The 15,651-nt window shown below is 41.0% G+C and overlaps 1 protein-coding gene across 1 annotated transcript; it reads left to right on the plus strand.

Moving 5' to 3' along the window:
- Positions 1-10,073: 10,073 nt before the first annotated feature.
- On the plus strand, positions 10,074-10,621 carry LOC104670028 (60S ribosomal protein L23a). The gene has a single exon (XM_010373185.2). It carries the CDS (start codon positions 10,084-10,086, stop codon positions 10,552-10,554), a length of 471 nt encoding a protein of 156 aa, XP_010371487.2. The 5' UTR covers positions 10,074-10,083; the 3' UTR covers positions 10,555-10,621.
- Positions 10,622-15,651: the final 5,030 nt, after the last annotated feature.

Genomic DNA, 15,651 nt, shown 5'->3' on the forward strand with positions numbered 1-15,651 from the left:
CTGGAGTGCAATGGCGCAATCTCAGTTCACCACAACCTCAGCTCACCGCAACCTCCACCTCCCAGGTTCAAGCCATTCTCATGCCTCAGCCTCCCAAGTAGCTGGGATTACAGGCATGCGCCTCCCCGCCTGGCTAATTCTGTATTTTTAGTAGAGACAGGGTTTCTTCATGTTGGTCAGGCTGGTCTCGACCTCCTGACCTCAGGTGATCTGCCCGCCTCAGCCTTCCAAAGTGCTGGGATTAGAGGTGTGAGCCACCACGCCGGCTGGAGTCTTCTAACAACATTTCTTTATTTCTTTCTTTCTTTCTTTCTTTCTTTCTTTCTTTCTTTCTTTCTGTTCTTTTATTTTCTTTCTTTCATTCTTCTTTCTTTCTTTCTTTCTTCTTTTTCTTTCTTTTTTTCTTTCTTTCTTTCCCTTTCTTTCTTTCTTTCTTTCTTTCCTTTTCTTTCTTTTCTTTTTCTTTCCCTCCTCCTTCCTTCCTTCCTTCCTTCCTTCCTTCCTTCCTTCTTTCCTCGCTCCCTCCCTCCCGTCCTTCCTTCCTTCCTCTCTGTTTCTTTTTTCTTTCTTTTCTTTCTTCCTGTCTTTCTTTCTTTTTGTTTTTTGCTGAATAGTAATATAAAGAAAATATTTTTATAGATCTATCACATTCTGTCTATCAGTTGATGGATATCTGTATTGTTTCCAATTTTGGGCTATGACAAAGCTGTTATGAAAATTCACAAACATGCCTTGTATGAATATGTGTTTTCATTTCCCTAGATTCTTAGGAGTAGAATTGCTGGGTTGCATGGTTACTTAATGTGAAACTTTTTAAGAAACTGCCAAACTGTTTTCCAAATGGGCTGTACCATTTTATATTCCCATAGCAAAGTGTTATTACAGGTATCTGTCTTCTTGATAATAGCCATTCCAGTAGATATAAAGTGATATAACATTGTAGTTGTAATTTGGATTTCTTGGCCGGGCGTGGTGGCTCACGCCTGTAATCCCGTCACTTTGGGAGGCGGAGGTGGGCAGATCCCTTGAGGTCAGTAGTTCGAGACCAGCCTGACCAACATGGTGAAACCCTGTCTTTACTAAAAATACGAAAATTAGCCAGGCGCAGTGGTGGACACCTGTAATCCCAGGTACTTGAGAGGCTGAGGCAGGAGAATAGCTTGAACCTGGGAGGCAGAGGTTGCAGTGAGCCGAGATCGTGCCACCGCACTCTAGCCTGGGCGACAGAGTAAGATTCTGTCTCAAAAAAATAAAAACTAAAAAAAATTAATTTGGATTTATCTAATGACTAATGGCTGATAATGTTATTGAACATCTTTTCACATGTTTGTTAGCCATTGTATCTTTTCTTTGGTGAATTGTCTATTTAAATATTTTTCCTATTTTATAATTGGATCATCTGTCTTATTGAGTTGCAAATGTTCTTTACATATTCTGGATACAAGTTCTATATTGTATACATAATTTGCAAATATTTTCTTCCAGTCGGTCTTATCTTTTCCTTTCCTTCATGATGTGTTTTTTGTTTGTTTTCTTTTTAACAACAACGAAAAAACAGTTTTATTGATATACAACTTACGTGCCATGAAGTTCACCTGTTTAAAGTGTACAATTCAATGGTTTTTATTGTTTTTTGGTATTATCATCATACTCTTGTTTTAGAATATTTTCATCATCTGCAAGAGAAACATCATATCCATTAGCAGGCATTCCTCATTCTCCCTTCTCCTAGCCCTTGGTAATCAATAATCTACTTTATGTCTCTGTAAACTTGCCTGTTCTGGACATTTCATATAAATGGAATTGTATAATATGTGGTCTTTTGTGACTGGCTTTATTTGTATGGCATAATGTTTTTGAGGTTCATCCATGTTTGTAGCATATATCAGTACTTCATTCTTTTCTTACTGATGATAATATTCCGTTGTATGGATATGCCATATTTTGTTTATCCATTCATTAGTTGATGGACATTTGAGTTTTCACATTTTGGCTGCTATAAATAATGCTGCTATGAACATTCATGTACAAGTTTTTGCATGGACATATATTTTCATTTATTTTCGTTAGATATCTAGGAATGGAATTGCTGGGTCATGTAATAACTCTGTTGGGCATTTTGAAAAACTGCCAGCCAGGCGTGCTGGCTCATCCTTGTAATCCTAGCACTTTGAGAGGCAGAGGCAGGTGGATCACCTAAGGTCAGGAGTTCGAGACCAGCCTGGCCAACATGGCGAAACCCCATCTCTATTAAAATTACAAAAAAATGGCCAGGCGCAGTGGCTCACGCCTGTAATCCCAGCACTTTGGGAGGCCGAGGCGGGCGGATCACGAGGTCAGGAGATCGAGACCATCCTAGCTAACACGGTGAAACCCCGTCTCTCCTAATAATACAAAAAAATTAGCCTGGCGTGGTGGCGGGCGCCTGTAGTCCCAGCTACATGGGAGGCTGAGGCAGGAGAATGGCTGGAACCCAGGAGTCGGAGCTCGCAGTGAGCCGAGATTGCGCCACTGCACTCCAGCCTGGGTGACAGAGCGAGACTCCGTCTCAGAAAAAAACAAACAAACAAAAACATCAGTCGGACATGGTGGTGGGAGCATTGAGTCCCAGCTACCCAGGAGGCTGAGGCAGGAGAATCTCTTGAACCCAGGAGGCGGGGGTTGCAGTGAGCCGAGATCATGCCACCGCACTCCACCGTGGGCGATAGAGTGAGACAACCAGAGAGAGAGAGGGAGGAAGGAAGGAAGGAAGGAAGGAAGGAAAGAAAGGAAAGAAAGGAAAGAAAAGAAAAGAAAGAAAGAGAAAGACTGCCAAACTGTTTTCTGAAGTGTATACATCTTTTACATTCCCGCCAGCAGTGGAAGAGAATCAGTCTAGTAGATGTGAATTGGTATCTTATTGTGGTTTTCATTCACATTTCCCTAATAACTAAATGATGTTGAGTACATTTTTATGTGGATATTCACCAGTTGTATATCTTTGGGAAAAAGTTCATTTGAATCATTTGCCCATTTTCTAATTCATTATTGTTTTAATTGTTGAGTTATAAGAATTCTTTTATATTCTAGATACAAGTGCCTTATCAGATTAGTGGTATTTTTTGAAGTACCAATGTTTTAAATTTTGATAAAATGCAATTTGTCAGGTTTTCAAAAAATAGGTTTACTTTTGATAAATCTAAGAAACCTTTGCCTAATCCGAAGTCACAAATATTTTCTGCTATATTTTCTTTTTCTTTTTCTTTTTTTTTTTTTTTTTTTTGAGATGGAGTTTTGTTCTTGTTGCCCAGACTGAAGTGCAATGGCACGATTTTGGCTCACTGGAACCCCTCCCTCCTGGGTTCAAGCAATTCTCCTGCCTCAGCCTCCCAAGTAGCTGGGATTACAGGCATGCACCACCACGCCTGGCTAATTTTGTATTTTTAGTAGAGACGAGGTTTTTCCATGTTGGTCAGGCTGGTCTCGAACTCCCGACCTCAGGTGATCTGCCTGCCTCAGCCTCCCAAAGGGCTGGGATTACAGGCATGAACCACCGCACCTGGCCTCTGCTGTATTTTCTTCTAGGAGTTTTATCATTTTAGCTATTACATTTAAGTCTATGATCCTACATTTAGGTCTATGAGATAATCACTGTGTATTTTATAAGGGAAGTTCACTTTTCTGTATATGGGTATCTATTAATAATTGTCCCAGCACCATTGCTGAAAAGGCTACAATTTCCTCATTGAATTTTTTGACACCTTTGTTGAAAATCAATTCACCATAAATGTAAGGTTTATTTCTGGACTCTCAATTCTGTTTCATTGATCTATATGCCTATCCTTGCACTAATACTATACTGTCTTGACTACTGTGGCTTTATAGTAAATTTTAATATTTAGTAGTATAAATCCCCCACCTTTGTTCTCCTTTTTAAAAATTATTTTGACTTTTCTAGGTCTTTTACATTTTCATATAAATTGTAAAATTCATTTGTGAATTACACCAAAAAAAAGTTGCTATGGCCGGGTGCAGTGGCTCAAGCCTGTAATCCCAGCACTTTGGGAGGCCGAGATGGGCAGATCACAAGGTCAGGAGATCGAGACCATCCTGGCTAACACGGTGAAACCCCGTCTCTACTAAAAAATACAAAAAACTAGCCGGGCGAGGTGGCGGGCGCCTGTAGTCTCAGCTACTTGGGAGGCTGAGGCAGGAGAATGGCGTTAACCCCGGAGGTGGAGCTTGCAGTGAGCTGAGATCCGGCCACTGCACTCCAGCCTGGGCGACAGAGCAAGACTCTGTCTCAAAAAAAAAAAAAAAAAAAAAAAAAAGCTGCTATGATTTTGATAGGGATACATTAAATTTATAAATCAATTTGGGAAAAATTGCCATCTTGACAATATTGAGTCTTTGAATATGAACATGGAATGTCTTTTCACTTATTTAGATCTTCTTTAATGTGTCTCATATATGTTTTGTAGTTTTTAGTGTACATTTTCTACTTCTTTTTATTATATTTATTGCTACATATATTTTTGGTGCTACTATAAATGAAATTGTTTTCCTAATTTTATTTTTGGATTGTTTGTTGTTAATATATAGAAGTATAATTGTTTTTTTGTGTGTATTACTCTTGTATCTTATAACCTCACAACTTGTTCCTTAGTTCCACTAGTTTTTTGTGGATTCCTTGGGATTTTCTACATACAATATTGTGTTATTAGTGAATAAAGACGGTTTTACATATTTCTGTTTAATCAGAAAGCATTTATTTATTTATTTATTTAACTCGTAGAAAGGTAAGAGTAAACATCCTTGCCTTGTTCCTGACTTAAGGGGAAAGTGTTTAGTTCTTCATTATTAAGTATAATGTTAGTTGCAAGAAATTACTCTCCAAGAATTTTCAGAAACACAGCAAGTAAGACTGTTCCTCTTGATGACAGTGTTCTTTGTCCCCCTAATTGGCTCAAATAAATCACAAGTACAATACTGGAACCAAATATTTTGCAAGCTGGGAAATATCAGAGGCTGGAAGGAGGAGAGAGACAGAGACAGAGATAGAGATAGAGAAAGATACAGAGATGATACAGACAGAGAATGGTAAAGGCCCGAGTGACTCATCTAAATGACATCAGCCAAGTGGATTCTATCAGTGGGTTGTAACCAAGATGGGTTGGAGGGCCAGGACAGGAAATGGTAAAAATCAAAAGAATGCCCAGTAGCTTTCCATCAGCATGAAGGACCTTATCTCAAAATAAGAGTAAGTGCTAGCTTACTCTGAGGACTGGGAAATAGAGACCCCCTGAACTGGCATTATCTGTGTGGGAAATGCTGTTGGAAGGACTGGGACAGGATGTAGACATGCATTAAGGGAGGGCAAATCCCTTCAGTGTGAAAGCAGAGTTTGAAATATTACATTAGTCAAGTGTACCAGCTGCCCTGCCCATTAAATATTAATGCTAAAATCCCTGTCAATCAACAGAAACAATCTTGTCCCACTCAGACCTGCTAAAGAAGAGCTGTGCAGGTTATTCAGCAAATAATAAGGGGAAAGGGACTTGGCTTTTGTTGTCCATAATGATGTCAAAGAAGCATTCAGTACTGAAGGTCACGCTGTTCCCTTCCTTGTCTGTCTTTTGATTGAATGCTTCTGGGAGGCTGGGGAGTGTGGCTGTGGTTCTCAAACTTGGATGTCTATGGGACTGAACTGTAAGCCTTGTGAAATGCAGATTTCTGGGCTCCCATTCTTGCTCCCACTCCTTGTCTGATTCGATAGGTGAGGTTAGAGGAGGGAGTGTGCATCAGGTGATCTTGATATATGTAGCCTGCAGGCCATTCCTTGAGAAACACTGGGCTAGCGCAGTGACTCATGCCTATAATCCTAGCATTTTGGGAGGCAGAGGTGGGTGGATCACGAGCTCAGGAGTTCGAGACCAGCCTGACCAACATGGAGAAACCCTGTCTCTACTAAAAATACAAAAATTAGCCGGGCCTGGTGGTGCATGCCTGTAATCCCAGCTACTCCGGAGGCTGAGGCAGGAGAATCACTTGAACCCAGGAGGCGGAGGTTGCAGTGAACCAAAATTGTGCCACTGCGCTCCAGCCTGGGCGACAGAGCGAGAAAAAAAAAAAAAAAGATAGAGTGAGTTAAACGATCAATTTGTTACAGGAAAGGGGTCCCAATCCAGACCCCAAGAGAGGGTTCTTGGATCTAGCATGAGAAAGACCCCAAGAGAGAGTTCTTGGATCTAGAACAAGAAAGAATTTAGGGTGAGTCCACAGTGCAAAGTGAAAGCAAGTTTTAGAAAGTAAAAGAATAAAAGAATGGCTACTCCATACAGCAGCCCCATGGCCTGCTGGTTGCCCCATATCTTGATGATATGCTAAACAAGGGATGGATTATTCATGCCTCTCATTTTTAGACCATATAGGGTAACTTCCTGATGTTGCCATGGCATTTTTGTAAACTGTCATGGCAATGGTGAAAGTATAGCAGTGAGGACGACCAGAGGTCACTGTCGTCGCTATTTTGGTTTTGGTGGGTTTGACCAGCTCCTTTACTGCAACCTGTTTTATCAACAAGGTCTTTATGACCTGTATTTGGTGCTGACCTCCTATCTCATCCTGAGACTCAGAATGCCTTCACTGTCTGGGAATGCAGCCCAGTAGGTTTCAGCCTCATTTTACCCAGCTCCTATTTAAGATGGAGTTGCTCTGGTTCACATGCCTCTGACAAATTCATAATGGCTCCAAGTTCATCAGCAGAGACCTTAAACCCAGCGCCCCCTCACTTTCACTGCCTCTCATGACCCTAGTATAAATTGGGACGTCGCAAAGAGTTAAACACCCGCAAAGGGCTTTGGTTTGGCACAGAGCCTGATATAGAAAGCTGTGTTTCCCACAGAGAGGTGGTGGCCTGACCTGTGGGGACAGGGTGCAGTGATCTACTGGCCAGGTCTGCTTTGCAAAATTCTGACCGCAGGGGTCTGTGTGACCTGCGTCTTTCTCTTTGCCTCTGCAGTGAAGGGCCTGCAGGGAATGTCAGCGGTTCAGGAAGCAGTGCTGTGTGAAGGAAGACACACTGACCCAGTTTCCTATTCTGCCTCTCCCTCTTGTAAGCTGAGAGGTTTTGCACATGTCAGGTCATTTCTGTCAATTTTAGTTTCCTTATGTTCCAAAACAAGGGCAGATCAGATCTTTGTATGTGGGCAGGGTGGCTTAGCACTTTCACATATGGTCTCCCTTTGATTCCCACAAGACTGTGGATTCCACAAAACAGGAATTCTATCTCAATTCACAAGTGAGCAAATGGAGACTAAACTGGTGAAAGGACTTGTTCAAAGTCACAGGGCAAGTGTGGAACTCCAGCCCGACTCGTGTCCAGTGGTCTACACTACATTGCTATGCCCTCATTCTCTACCTTGAAGGTCAGCTGCGAGGAGTAAAAAAGATTATGGATGTGAAAGTTCTTGGTACACTTTGCGGCACCATGCCACATCCTCATCAGCCATAACAGGACATAAAGGTGGATGTCTATTTATGGAGAGTTACCATTTGGCTTTGGACTAACATACCATTGTATTTTGTAGAGAATACTCAACCATATGTTCTTAGCCTACTGAGAGCTCTTCAATGTATCACATGGAAAATGTATATTTTCATCATCATGTTATTATCATCATCTTCCTTATCAGTAACAACATCATTTATAACATACTGGCATACTACATACAGGGCCCTTGTAGAGTGCTTTAAATATAACATGACATTTATTCCCACAAATGTCAAGTGAGGAATTAAAAATACCGATGAGAAAGACACTATTATTATCCTCATTATATAGGAGGAAGAGTTTAAGCATTTGGCCTCTACTCTACCTGACTCTAGTCTTCCTGTTAATAGCATGCTACTCTGCAGCTTCTGTTTAGAGTTGACGGGGATAATGTAGGAGTCAGGAGATATTTTTCTTCCCCTGTGAAGGTTCACATCCAAGTCTGTTGAAATGAACTGACAATAGATAAATAGAAAAAAAGTGTAAGAATTTATTAATGTGGAATTTATTAAACATGGGAGTTCTGCAAAGAGGAGACTGAAAGAGCCAGATGGCTGAAGCATGACTGAGGCATGTTGGCACAGAAGCACTGAAGAGTTTTGGTTGGACTAAGGAGTTTGGGGATAGGTGGGAGGAAGACAGAGAAGAGCAAAATGAAAGTAATATTTACTGAGCATTTGCATATTGAAGGAAGGAGCTTTCTGTGTATTCCATTATAAATACTCACAACCCTGTGAGAAAGATGTTGTTATTTCTATTACATAAATAAAGATACTTAGATTTAGAGAACATAAAAACTTTGTCCCAGGACAAAACATAAATAAGTAACAGGACTGGGAGTAGAATCCACACTTTGGAGTTGGCTGCAAAACCCATTGCTCTTTCCATAATTCCTGATACTACTATGATCTTCCAGATTATTCCGTTAAGGGAATGCAGGGAACCCAAAATATGGCTCCCTAGTATAATGAGTAGTTTCAGTTAAAGGCCCTTAGAGAACAACAACAGATGCTGGAAGAGACTTTTCTCCTATCTAATAAAGTCCTGACAGATCCAACAAGGAGAACAATTGTTTTTTCTCCTCCCTTCCTGTCTCTCAATCCTCTGCTTCTCCCAAAGACAGGATGAAGCTGTTCTTTGAAATTTCGTTATCTGCCAGAATTCAGACCTTCCTGTATTAGGGTCCTCTAGAAGAACAGAATTAATAGGATAGATGGACATATAAAGAGGAGTTTATTAAGAAGTATTAACTCACATGATCACAAGGTGAGGTCCCACAATAGGCCGTCTGCAGGCTGAGAAGCAAGGAAGCCAGTCCGAGTCCCAAAGCTGGATAACTTCGAGTCTGATGTTAGAGGGCAGGAAGCATCCAGCATAGGAGAAAGATGTAGGCTCAGATGCTAAGCCAGTCTAATCTTTACATGTTCTTCTGCCTGCTTTTATTCTGGCCTCACTGGCAACTAATTAGATTGTGCCCACTCAGATTGAGGTGGGTCTGCCTTTCCCAGTCCACTCACTGAAATGTTAATCTCCTTTGGCAACACCCTCACACACACACCCAGGAACAATACTTTGCATACTCAACTAATCAAGTTGACATTCAGTATTAACTGTCACACTCCCCAAAAGGAAAACAATTATCTCTGGTCCCTTCCCTGAGTTCCATTAACTGAACACATATTACAGGAAGAAAGACTGAAGTCAGTCAACACACCTAGACAGACTTGTCACAAACCACTGTCCACTCTGCGGGCCCAACAGAGCTTATGCCAGGCCATTTTTATGTTCCTCAAACCCACTAAATTGCCTGGCCTACATGGCAAAACCCTGTCTCTACTGAAAATACAAAAATTAGCTGAGCTGGGCATGGTGGCACTTGCCTATAATCCCAGCTACTCAGATTGTAATTGCCCAAGGGGTTTGCCTTGCCTGCAGCCTAAACAGAGCTGATTAATCAAGACAGGGGAATTGCAATAGAGAAGGAGTAATTCACAGAGAGCCGGCTGTGAGGGACACTGGAGTTTTATTATTACTCAAATCAGTCTCTCTGAGCATTCGAGCATTCGGGGAGCAGTGCTTTTAAGGATAACTTGGTGGGTCGGGGGAAGCCAGTGAGCCAGGAGTGCTGAGTGGTCAGAGATGAAATCACAGAGAGTCGAAGCTGTCTTCTTGCGCTCTGTCAGTTCCTGGGTGGGGGCCACAAGATCGGATGAGCCAGTTTATTAATCTGGGTGGTGCCAGCTGATCCATCAAGTGCTGGGTCTGCAAAATATCTCAAGCACTGATCTCAGGAGCAGTTTAGAGAGGGTCAGAATCTTGTATCCTCCAGCTGCATGACTCCTAAACCATAATTTCTAATCTTGTGGCTAATGTTAGTCCTACAAGGGCAATCTAGTCCCCGGGCAGGAAGAAGGTCTGCTTTGGGAAAGGGCTGTTACCATCTTTGTTTAAACTATAAACTAAATTTCTCCCAAAGTTAGTTTAGCCTAGGCCCAGGAATGAACAAGGACAGCTTGGAGATTAGAAGCAAGATGGAGGACCCTTTTCACAAGATGGCGCCGAAAGCGAAGAAGGAAGCTCCTGCCCCTCCTAAAGCCGAAGCCAAAGCAAAGGCTTTAAAGGCCAAGAAAGCAGTGTTGAAGGGTGTCCACAGCCACAAAAAAAAGAAGATCCGCACGTCACCCACCTTCCGGCGGCCCAAGACACTGCGACTCCGGAGGCAGCCCAAATATCCTCGGAAGAGCGCCCCCAGGAGAAACAAGCTTGACCACTATGCTATCATCAAGTTTCCGCTGACCACTGAGTCTGCCATGAAGAAGATAGAAGACAACAACACACTTGTGTTCATTGTGGATGTTAAAGCCAACAAGCACCAGATTAAACAGTCTGTGAAGAAGCTCTATGACATTGATGTGGCCAAGGTCAACACCCTGATTCGGCCTGATGGAGAGAAAAAGGCATATGTTCGACTAGCTCCTGATTACGACGCTTTGGATGTTGCCAACAAAATTGGGATCATCTAAACTGAGTCCAGCTGCCTAATTCTATATAAATATATATATCTTTTCAACATAAAAAAAAAAAAAAAAAGAAGCAAGATGGAGTCAGTTAAGTTAGATCTCTTTCACTGTCTCAGTCATAATTTTGCAAAGGCATTTTCAGGGTGGCTAGGACACAAAATGGTTTGAACCCAGGAGGTGGAGGTTGCAATGAGCTGAGGTTGCACCACTGCACTCCAGCCTGGGTGACAGAGTGAGGCCCTGTCTCAAAAAAAAAAAAAAAATTCTAAGAATTATTTACTATTCCCCTGAAATTATCCATATTTTTCCCATCTCCCCCTACCCCTCTGTGAAATAAAGTTATATAAGTATTTTGATTCCATTGGTATATTGGGTAATCACTCTGTGATTCTCCCTTGAGTACACATTAATAAATTTGTATGCCTTTTCTCAAATTAGTCTGCCTTTTGTAAGTTGATTTTTTCAGTGAAACTTCCAAAGGCAAAGGGGAAGCCCTACACCATATATCTAGACTATCTCATATGTCTAGAATCCCCAAACTGAATTTATAGAGGCTAAATCTTACCTATGCTGGGCTTCAGCTTAAAATTTCTTTTTCTTCTGTCTCCACAAAGCCCAAGGAAAGACTCTTCCTTTGGAAATGCAGGTAATTTGTGATGTTTGAGAGGCAAAGTGCATAAACATGTGTGACCTAAAACCTGCAGAGATCATGTGGTGGAATGAAAGGGTAGCACTTTGCTACTGATGCCTGGGTTTCGGCCCACATTCTGCCACTAACTGGCTTTACTGAGCTTCAGAAGCTCAATGCTTTAAGACACTGCAGTTGGTTGAAAAGCTTTTTATGGATCTACTGTTCAATGCATTTAATTGGCCTTTTTGATTTTATAAAGGTGGAATTTGACAGTAAAACCCATAGTGAAGGTTGATTGTATAGCACCTTCCATTTATCAGGAAAACTTTTTTTTGCATGCTGGGTTTGTCAGCCATTAGCCAAACGAAAATCATGGAAGAGATAGAAGATTTTAAATGAGAGAAAAGGAAGGATGAGTCAAAAAGTAACACTAGACTGAGACTGGGCTCTTGCTTTTGGCAGGTAATCCCCAATAATCCACATAAAGTAAGAATAAAACACCACAGTTATTAAAAGCCCTGAGGTTCTTGCTTTTAATCCCCCTTTTCTTAAAAAGTTATCTGTTCCATATGCACAAGGCACTTCCCATCCTCCCCTGACTCTCTCCATCACCACCCTCCCCAGTGCTTGAGAGATTCATTTATTCAAGGATTTATTTAGTATTGATCAACAGCCCATCTGCCTTACATGAAAAAAAATTAAAAAGCAAAATATGGTCCTTTTCTGTTCTTTTAACACAAGAATGAGTGCCCTTCCCCCACACTTCTCACTGATACACCTCCTTTTTCAATTATTTTGTATGTAAAGCAAAGAAATTCCTTGCTTCAGCTATCCTCCTAAGCTTACCAAATCTAGGCTTTGTTCCTAGGCCTCTAAAATTCACTCCTCCAGAAACTCAAGTCTTTGAGGAGTATGGTTGTCCCCTAGCTGGCATTTTGTAAATCAATCTCTTTGAGAGCTTTACCCACCTGTGAAGTCTTTTCAAAAGTCTTTATGATTCTGGATAAACACCAGGATGCAAACTCCAACAGGGGGAGTCTCAGGAAAGGTTGTTTTTCCTTTATTTTGGGCTACTTGCATGAATCTTGGTCAAGATTTTTACAAAGAAATGATTAAAATATGACAGCAGCACTAACTGGTGATTAGAACAAGAAAATGGACAAATGTCATGAGCATAGGCTGAAGGTGAAGTCAGTGAAATTAAGTGATTTTGGTAAAACAAAAGATCCAATTTCCACATTTAGGTCTATCTTTGCTTTTTCTAGATCAGCCACATTCAGAATCCTTCCTTCCTTCCTTCCTTCTTGGATGGAACGGAGGATAGGCACGGAAGGCAGGAAGAGGAGGAAGTGTAAGGACTTGGAGTTAGGGCGGTGAGAGTGATTGTCTTGATGGTTGTAGTAGTGGGGTCTGAGAGGGCGGGAGGGAGCGGGCGCTTTGGGGGGGCTGGGAGTTCTTTTCCCTCCCCTTACTCTTCTTCCTTCTCTTTTCTCTTTATGCATTTTCTTTCTTTTTTCTTCTTTCTTCTTTCTTTCTTTCTTTCTTTATTTCTTTCTTCTTTCTTTCTTTTTCTTTCTTTCTTTTTCTTCTTTCTTCTTTCATCTTTCTCTCTCTCTCCCTTTCTCTCTTTCTTTCTTTCAGATGGAGTCTTGCTCTGTTGCCCAGGTTGGAGTGCAGTGGTGCGATCTTGGCCTACTGCAACCTTGGCCTAGCTTAAAGCAATTCTCCTGCCTCAGTCTCCTGAGTAGCTGGAACTATAGGCACCTGCCACCACGCCCAGCCAACTTAGAGTAGGTAACTTTTTAAGCTATATTTTTTCTCCTGTGGCATCTGAAAACCTGTGGTACTAAACTCAGATAGTTGATCATGAACAAACACCTAAGCATCTGCTCTAAGAAACAGAATGCTGTGGCTTCTTGCACAATATAGTCATGTAAAAGAAAAACATTTGCCTCTTGCTAGAGATGGATTGGGTGCAGTGATGGGGAGGTAGAAGGTGCTTTGTCTTACAACCCCCAGATATTCACAATACTTGTGACTTTTAAATAAGCTGCCAAAAACTGACATGGACTTCATTTTGATCCAGGAGAAGTTAGCCATCTAGAGTCTTTTGATTACTAAGGCCCCCCCAACAAAAAAATTTTTATGGACACCTTAGGGTTGCACATCTGTGAAAGCAGATGCAATATCAGACAGAAGCTGGTAAAGGTAGAGGCTTGGAGTCAGTGAACCTTTGGATACATAGGAGAGAGCCAATTGATCAATGTTTGTCTTTCAGCACAGTGTTTTCAATGTCTGGTTGGCCTGGGGACCACCTACATCAGCAATTCCCAGGAGGATTGTTTAAAATGCAGATGCCCCAGATCTATTGAATCAGAGTCTCTGTGGGTGGGCTCTGGACTCGAGAGTTTAACTAACTTTTCAGGTGCTTCTTCTTCATGTTGGAGTTTAAAAAGCATTGTTTTAAAACTGGTGTAGCCAGGCTTACCTGTTGCTACTTGGAGTTAGAAAGAGATGATCATTGACAAAAATACTAAACTCAGTAAAATATTTGAAGAGATTTATTTTGAGCCAAATATGAGTGACCATGGCCTGAGGCACAGTCTAAAGAGGTCTTGAGAATATGTGCCCAAGGCAGTTGGGTTACAGCTTGGCTTTATACGTTTTAGGGAGACATAAGACATCAGTTAATATATATGAGGTATACATTGGTTCAGCCCAAAAAGGCAGGACAACTCAAAGGGAGGGCATACAGATCATAGGCTGATTCAAAGATTTTCTGATGGCAATTGGTTGAAAGAGTTAAGTTATTATCTAAATATCCAGAATCAATATAAAGGAGTGTCTGGGTTAAGATAAGTAGTTGTGGGTTGGGCACAGTGGCTCATGCCTGTAATCCCAGCACTTTGGGAGGACGAGATGGGCGGATCATGAGGTCAGGAGATCGAGACTATCCTGGCTAACACAGTGAAACCCCGTCTCTACTAAAAAAATAGAAAAAACTAGCCAGGCGAGGTGGCGGGCGCCTGTAGTCCCAGCTACTCGGGAGGCTGAGGCAGGAGAATGGCCTAAACCCGGGAGGCGGAGCTTGCAGTGAGCTGAGATCCGGCCACTGCACTCCAACCTGGGCGACAGAGCGAGATTCCGTCTCAAAAAAAAAAAAAAAAAAAAATCTCTGTTTTAATGTTAATTACTCAGTTATGCCTGAACTCCAAAGGGAGGAGAGTATAATGAGGCATGTCTTAACCTCTCTTCTCATTATGGCCTGAACCACTTATTTAGGTTTCTTTGGGTCTCCTCGGCTGAGAGATGGGTCTATTCAGTCGTTTTGGGGCTTCTATTTTTATTTTTTGTTTACATGATTATTAATTGGTTCTAGCAAATAAATGCACTTTTATCTGTGGCCTGTTTTATGTGGGTGCCTGATTAGCACCTGAACAGAACCGCTGGGGTCCCATTCTGCCTGCAGAGAGTCACTACACTGAGACTTGATATTCTGACCAGCTCCTATTAATCTCAACTCCTCCATCCTTTTATCTCCTTTTTCTATACTGTACACTATAAAGGAGTAGTTTCCAGACTGTTTTGTTGTTTTGTAAATCAGTAAAAGAGCAAAATAAATGAAACCAAAAACATTTTGGTGATCAACTTAGGGCCACTTACTTCTCTTTTTGCAAGTAATATTGAAAAATAATAACTATCACATGGCAGTAGTAAGTTCTTACTTATCAATAATAATAGTAAAAGTAAATGCACTAAACTCTTCTATAAAAAGGCATACAGTGGCTGATTGGATAAAAAAACAATATCCAAGGATCTACTGCCTATAAGAAACACACTTCACCTATAAAGACATACACAGACTGAAAATAAAGAAATGGAAAAAAATATTCCATGCAAATGGAAACCAAAAAATAAAGAAGTAGCTTTACTTCTATCAAATAAAATAGATTTCAAGACAAAGAAAGTCATTATATAGTGATAAAAAGGTTAATTCAGCAAGAGAATATAACAATTGTAAATATATATATGCACCCACCACTGGAACACCCAGATATATAAAGCAAATATTATTAGAGCTAGGGAGATAGATAGACCTCAATACAATAATAGATAGAGACTTGAGCATCCCACTGTCAGCATTCAACGGATCTTTCAAACACAAAATCAATGAAGAAACATTGAACTTAATTTATACTATAGACCAAATGAACCTAATAGACACCTACAGAACATTTCATCCAATGGCTGCAGAATACACATTCTTCTCCTCGGCACATAGATTATTATCAAGGATAGACCGTAAGTTAGTCCACAAAACAAGTCCTAAAAATTTCAAAAATGCTGAAATCACGTCAAGAATCTCATCTGACTACAATGGAATAAAACCAGAAATCAATTACAAGACAAACTTTTGAAATTATACAAGCACATGGAAATTAAATGATATGCTCCTGAATGACCAGTGA

The sequence above is a fragment of the Rhinopithecus roxellana genome, chromosome 12 (genome assembly GCF_007565055.1).
Source record: "Rhinopithecus roxellana isolate Shanxi Qingling chromosome 12, ASM756505v1, whole genome shotgun sequence".
Classification (NCBI taxonomy): domain Eukaryota; kingdom Metazoa; phylum Chordata; class Mammalia; order Primates; family Cercopithecidae; genus Rhinopithecus; species Rhinopithecus roxellana.